General features: G+C 45.1%; 1 protein-coding gene across 1 annotated transcript; it reads right to left on the bottom strand.

Annotated features, from left to right (window-relative positions):
* Positions 1 to 2,001: 2,001 nt before the first annotated feature.
* On the bottom strand, positions 2,002 to 6,175 carry HTR1B (5-hydroxytryptamine receptor 1B). Its single transcript, XM_019967057.2, has one exon. The coding sequence runs from the start codon at positions 6,169 to 6,171 to the stop codon at positions 4,960 to 4,962; it is 1,212 nt and encodes a 403-aa protein (XP_019822616.1). The 5' UTR covers positions 6,172 to 6,175; the 3' UTR covers positions 2,002 to 4,959.
* Positions 6,176 to 6,686: the final 511 nt, after the last annotated feature.

Raw genomic sequence — 6,686 nt, forward strand, 5'->3', positions numbered from 1 at the left:
ATGGATCTATTAACTTCAAGCCAATGACATTTTGAAAGGAAAAAAGAAAACTATGATGTGAAAAATCATGACAAAAGGTAAGTTTAAGTAAGTAAGTAGCCCTATTTTGTATGTAAATTCTTTGTATTCTAATCTCTGACTTCACTCGATGGCACAATAATCAAAGGTCACAACGTTTTAAAATACTAATTTTGTAGCATTTTTTTTAGGACAAGTGAAGAATAAGAAAATAAGTTTGTAAATATGAAGAAAACCTTTAGTTTTATTATAAGGATCTTCTGCCTGAATTTGCAGCTCTGAAAAAGCTTCTATTTTAAAATAAATGATAAACCCCACCTTCCGTGGTTCATGGATCTCCCTGTTCTCGAAGCCTAAGAAGGCTGATACCTTTTGCAGTGTCCAGGAAGAGGGAGTCCGATTGTGAGTACTGAGCACCTGCGGCCTCCGCACAACTCAGAGGCGCTCTGCCCCCTAGTGGACGGTTCAAGCACAGGTTTTTGAGAAAAGATTTGGAGCCATCATTTCTCACATCCTTTTCCTACCAGGCTCTTCTCACCTGAAAACTCAAGTAGATGCCCCACGTTGAAAGCTTTTTTTTTTTCTCATTCATTTAGTCCAAAAATTTCCTTTGGTTATAATATAAAAACCCAGGAATGCCCAATCAGTCCATCACAGCTAAGATAAGAACCGTATGAGATCAACCCTTTATCATTGGTTATCACGGCTTTGCACAGGTAAGAAAAAAGCAGAGAAGTGGAAAATGAGACGCTGAGAGAAGACATGAATGTGGTGAGGGCCTTTGGATACTAGAAAACAATTGGAAATCTCTAGACAAGAAAGAGGAAAGAGGGTTTAAAAATCAATGAGAGGATGCTACAGGAAATGAAATATTTTGCAATTTCCTCTTGGCCAGGAGAGCCACCACAAACCATCTCTCCTGCTCTCTTTTGGCCTCTTGGCTGCGCGTTGCCAGCCCAGAGCATAAGCGTGAAAAGTTTCAAGCCTCAGTTGCTTCTAGTTTAGCCATGTTTCTTCCATTTGGGCTAGCTTGATTTTCTTCAGTCCAACCTCTCTCAAAAAGCCTTCAAGTTTTTCTCTGCTGCAGGTGTCCTGCATCCACAAAAAGGGCAATGACAAAATAACTGCTGGAGAGGAAGTACCATCTGCTGAGCGATAAAAAGTGTCAGGGATCTTGATAAATGCTCTATGTGTATAGGCTTCAAGCCTTTGCAACAAATCGCAAGTAGGCTGCATTTGAGGAGAACCACACAGCAATAACATGCTCTATTTGCAACTCGAACCTGGAGCTTTCTGATTCCAAAAGCTTTATTTTCTACCTGTAAGGCAATGGCACCCCACTCCAGTACTCTTGCCTGGAAAATCCCATGGATGGAGGAGCCTGGTAGGCTGCAGTCCATGGGGTCGCTGAGTCGGACTCGACTGAGCGACTTCACTTTGACTTTTCACTTTCATGCATTGGAGGAGGAAATGGCAACCCACTCCAGTGTTCTTGCCTGGAGAATCCCAGGGATGGGGGAGCCTGGTGGGCTGCCGTCTGTGGGGTTGCACAGAGTCGGACACGACTGAAGTGACTTAGCAGCACTCTGATGCTTGGTCTCCTCCTCTTAGGTCTCTGCCTGCCCCCGCCCCAAGCCTGCTTCTAATTCAGCTTCTCCTTTTCTGTTTTCTGTATTTGAAGTACCATGTACTGCCTTGGAATCTCATTCTCTAGCCTGAAGTCTAAACATTCCTTCTAAGAATGCTGATTTGGAAAATTCCTGGGATCACAGAATTGACTAAACTCTTTGCAGACTGTGTCTAATTCCTTTTAAATTCTTTCTACAGGTATACACTAAATCCCACATATTGTGGCCATACTTGCCAGTCCACCACAGTATCATTAGTCATCAATTAGTCTCTCTTGAAGGCTCAAGCTCCTAAATGCAACCCAGAATCCAATGAAGCAATCTTTCCATAATTATAGAATTACTCCCCAATGCATTGTAGAACACAAAAGGACTTTTATTTCATTATTTTCCTAAATTTCATTTTCAATTACACATTTTTGAAAGGTGGAAACAGCAATTTGCAGTCACAGTAACTCCATCAAATGCACATAATCTGAGCTTTTGCTGCTTGAGTAAATTATAGTCCACTCAGTGTTTCCTATATTGTTCTGTAGGAAATTTCTTGAAGTCAATAACCATTCATTCATAGGTACAGTGTCCATTTTTTAAAAGGAAACTCTAAAATTCCTAGAAACACAAGACAATATTGGCATTTAGGGATGAGTATACATTCATATATTTTTGTGAAAATTTGTGCAATTCAACAATATGGAAAATGTTATTTGCTACCACAGCCAATGAAAATATATTTTCATTTCTATGTAAGTTAAATATTTCCATCTCCCATATAAGGTTCTGCAAAAAGTCGTATGTTTAGTTTATGAAACAATCTATGCTATAGGCAGCAGTAACTGAAAAGAAGCTTAACAGTCTTAACTACATACCCCTGGGATGAATAATACACTTTGCATAACCATGTGCAATGCTGGATGAGGAGTCTAGATTTCTTATAACTACAAGGGTTTGCAAGCTTCTACTTCACACAGTATGCCCCCAATCCAGTTGATTCAGCAAAGGAGTCAAGCAAAAATTTAGGTAGGTCATCTATAAATGGAAAACAACCCGTTTGACTAAATTGACCACATTTTGTTAATATGAGGACAAAATCATTGCAGATGCCCTATAAAGAAATCATTTGTAAGTGGCTATTGGTTTCAATTAATTTTGCTCTCTCAGGCTCCTAGAAGTTGGCTTAATTGCTTCTTAGGCCCAAGAAAATGCCTAACCAAAAGACCAACAGTACATAAAAATAAATTATGTGCTCTATGCACAGTCCTCTCTCGGTAGTACGCTAGATCTCTCCATAGGAGAAATGTCACACAAAACAAACAAGAGACGTTGGGGATACAGCAAAAATATACGATTATCTAATGCCTACAATTTTCTCTTATTCCAGTGACAGGTGTCAGTGTTGATCAAAATTTTCTTTTGTACTTAGTTTACATGTAAACCTTTGAATAGGATATTTTCAAGAGTCTTTATGCCAGAGTAAAGGTCTGCACAGCAGGGAAGCAGTGTACTTCAGCTCAATACATCTATTGTCTGACAGTCTGGACTGGGAAGCTTCAAGCAGGGAGTGAATCCATTTTACAAAGACAACTTGCTTCTGCAGACAAAAGGTATCAACTGCAGAAAGCTCTCTAAAGAACAAAGTGTGAATCTTCTTTGGCATAATGAATGTTCCACAGAGACGTTCATTTTCCATGCAGGTAGTCCTTTGGGGCTACTCCATTTATTTAGAGCATGCATTTTTCATCTTTTAGTGTGTAACTTGCCCTGTACTAGGGAGTCCTCAGAGTGAATTTGAGATAACAACTAAGTATTTTTGAAATTTGAAACAGAGATAAATTTAAAGCACTATTGATATTATATCCATAGAAGTATCAGGTCAATGACAAATTTCCAAGATTCAAAAGCTTGTTAGTTTCTGGGTTCCCGGGAAGTCTGAGGGTTGGTTCCATGAGTCACAAGGAACCAGGTTCAATTTTAGCTTCTCTAAGCTTTTTGAAAACCCTTACTTGTCTTTCTAATAATTTTGTTCCTACTCAGACTTCAATAGCAAGGGAAAAGAAACAGGTTTTTATCTTTAACATAGGTTTTAGGAGTTTTACTATTTTGAAGACTTTTGGAGAAAGGAGCTAGTTCTCTTGGTTACTTTTCATGTTAGCACACAAAGGAATTACAGATGGGAAGGAGAGTGCAAATGACTAGCAGAAAAAAGTCTCATGCATTTAAGATTTTTTTACAAGTCAAAATATACATCCTCCTGTTGCCACCCATTCCTTAATTGTATAAGAACTATTCCTATCTCATCTCACTCAATTCCATGGCTCACTCGATTGGGATTAAAAATACTTACCTTGCAAATTATATCATACTCATCAGTTTCATCAGTGGCATTAATAAGAAATATAGCAGCAGCTTGCGCTGAGTCACCCATTATATCCCCCATTTCTGGGGATTTAAATGTGTAAAATGACAAGTACATGAAATTAGGAGGAAAAAGAAAGCAATCTGAAGACTTTGGCACTAGCACACATAACATTTTGTCTGAGTTGTTAGTGTGGTTTGACAATCACTACATACAAATTAAAAAATTATAGATCTGCAGAAAACAAACAATCCATAGGTGTTGGTTTTCCATTTAATACTCCCCATCTCCCATTTTCACCCACCCATCCCATATAGTTTCATTTATAATAAAAATAGAGATCTTAACATCAGAATTTTGCTGTTAACTCTTCAAGGTTTCTCTGTGCTATCCAAGTCACACCGGAATCCGCAAGTTTCTCCAACCAAGTTTAAATAAACAAAAACTGAATGAAGATTGTGGGATGCCAAAGTAACTGTTAAAGGAAGCTGTAACACAGAGTTCTCCCCAAAAGACAGGGTGTTGGTGTCTAGTTCAAGTACTGTCAGGCTGTATGTAGCTCTGTCTCAGACAGGCTCCAGACAAGAACTACAAGTACCTCTAATTCTAGAGGGCCTCATCCATGGTATCAAAGCAGTGCAGGGCTCCCTTTTCCATTGTTGGTTTTCTAAAAGTTGCAGCCCCCTTGCAATGTGCTGCTGAAGGGTCAGTGCTGAAACGGGTTTGCAGGGAGGAAGTGAGCCTTTTCCTCAGCCAGGCAGCTCTGTCCTTAGTTTGAACAATTCTCCTTTAGAGCTCTCTTAGGGCTGTCCTGGTTTTCTCAGGATCCACAGCCCTTGCTCAAAAGAGACAGCCTCGTTCAGACCCAGTAACAGTGAAAGAAGAGTCGACCTACCTGTGGAACCAGACACAGCATGGTCCCCTGAAGGGCGCTTAGGCGACCCCATTGTAATTAACAAGTCAGTTCGTGCACTTGAAGCCTATCAGTTTATGGAAAGCTTGTTTGAAGTCCTCGTTGGACATGGTGTAGATGATAGGGTTGATGAGGGAGTTGAGATAGCCCAGCCACGTGAAGAAATCAAAAATGGCCTGGTGGAACCAGCAGGATGTGCAGATCGGGATGGCCAGGGAGATGATGAAGAAGGGCAGCCAACACACGATGAACGCGCCCAAAATGATCCCCAGGGTCTTGGTGGCTTTGCGCTCCCTAGCGGCCATGAGTTTCTTCTTCTCCAGCAGGGCGTCGGAGACGCGCACTTTGACTTGGTTCACGTACACAGGAGACCCGGATTCGCTGGGTACCTCCGGAGCCCGCGAGTTAATCGAGGTGACCGAAGACGTGGACCCCGGGGAGTCGGTAATCAGCTGGGCTCGGGTCAGACGCTTGCCGGTTCTGTTGGGCGTCTGTTTCAAAATCCGGGAGCGGGCTTCCACGTAGATGCGGCCATAGAGGGCGATGAGGAGCAGGGTGGGGAAGTAGAAAGCGCCCACCGTGGAGTAGACGGTGTACAGGACGTGGTCGGTGTTCACCACGCAGTTAGACATCGCCTCAGCTTTGGCCTGCCGCCAGAAAAAGGGCGGCAGCGAGATGCAGATGGAGAAGACCCACACCAGCGCGATCATGACCGCGGCCCTCTTAGGAGTCCTTTTCGCCGAGTACTCCACGGCATCCGTGATGGCCCAGTAGCGGTCCAGGGCAATGACACAGAGGTGCAGGATGGAGGCTGTGCAACAGGTGATGTCCGACGACAGCCATAAGTCACAGACCACCTGGCCCAGCGTCCAGCGGCCCGTGACCGTGTACATGGTGCTGATGGGCATCACCAGGATGGACACGAGCAGGTCGGTGACCGCCAAGGAGGCGATCAGGTAGTTGGCCGGGGTATGCAGCTTCCGCGTCCGGTACACAGTGGCAATCACAAAGGCGTTGGAGAGCGTGGTGGCCAAGGTGAAGAGCGCCAGCAGCAGGACCACGACTACTTTCCAGGGCAGGGCGATGAAGTCCTGGTAAATGTACTCCTCGGCGGCGCTGCAGTTGTGGGAGGGACCAGCCGAAAGGTTGGCTTGAGAAAGCCCAGTCTGGGAACTCGCGGACGGTGGCTGGGGACACTGAGCGGCCACTGCCTCCATGTCTCTCCTCGCCCGTGGCCCCGGAGCGCAGCTCTGGGGCATGGAGCGCACGAAGATGAGGATGAGAGGACCGCGGAGGAGACTGCAGTCTCGTCCACCCCGGGAGATTGTCCTTTCCGTGGAGGGTTCCTTAATTACGCCTCCACCCAGGTTCTCAGATCAAGCGAGAGGTCAAGGGCGAGGTTGGCTGGCTGGCCCATTCCCCGCACCTCCAGTGCGCGCAGCGCTGCCGCCGCGTCTCCGGCCGCTCCCCGCTAAGCCCCGTCTCAGCCTCGGGCTGCCAAGGACTGGTCCAAAGAGCCACACTCCCCTCCGGCTCCCACCCGGGCGTCTAGAAAGTGGAAAGCTTGGTTTGGTTTGGGGAGGGAACATTGGCAAGGTGGGATCTCTTACCCCAACTGTTCGGGGCTGAGCGTCTCCTAACCCGGGCGCTCCAGATTCTGCAGACTCGACCCGCAGGAGTTTGCTGGCTGTCGAGACCAGAGCTTGCAGGCCAGCGAGGAGTCCGGGTCTTGCATTCCCGCCCTCCTCCCCAGGCTGGGGCAGTTTCCTGCGGC

The sequence above is a fragment of the Bos indicus genome, chromosome 9 (genome assembly GCF_029378745.1).
Source record: "Bos indicus isolate NIAB-ARS_2022 breed Sahiwal x Tharparkar chromosome 9, NIAB-ARS_B.indTharparkar_mat_pri_1.0, whole genome shotgun sequence".
NCBI lineage: Eukaryota > Metazoa > Chordata > Mammalia > Artiodactyla > Bovidae > Bos > Bos indicus.

What these genes read in the sequence shown, in the direction of transcription:
- HTR1B (XM_019967057.2), bottom strand. Translation starts at nt 6,171, where the DNA reads ATGCCCCAGAGCTGCGCTCCGGGGCCACGGGCGAGGAGAGACATGGAG.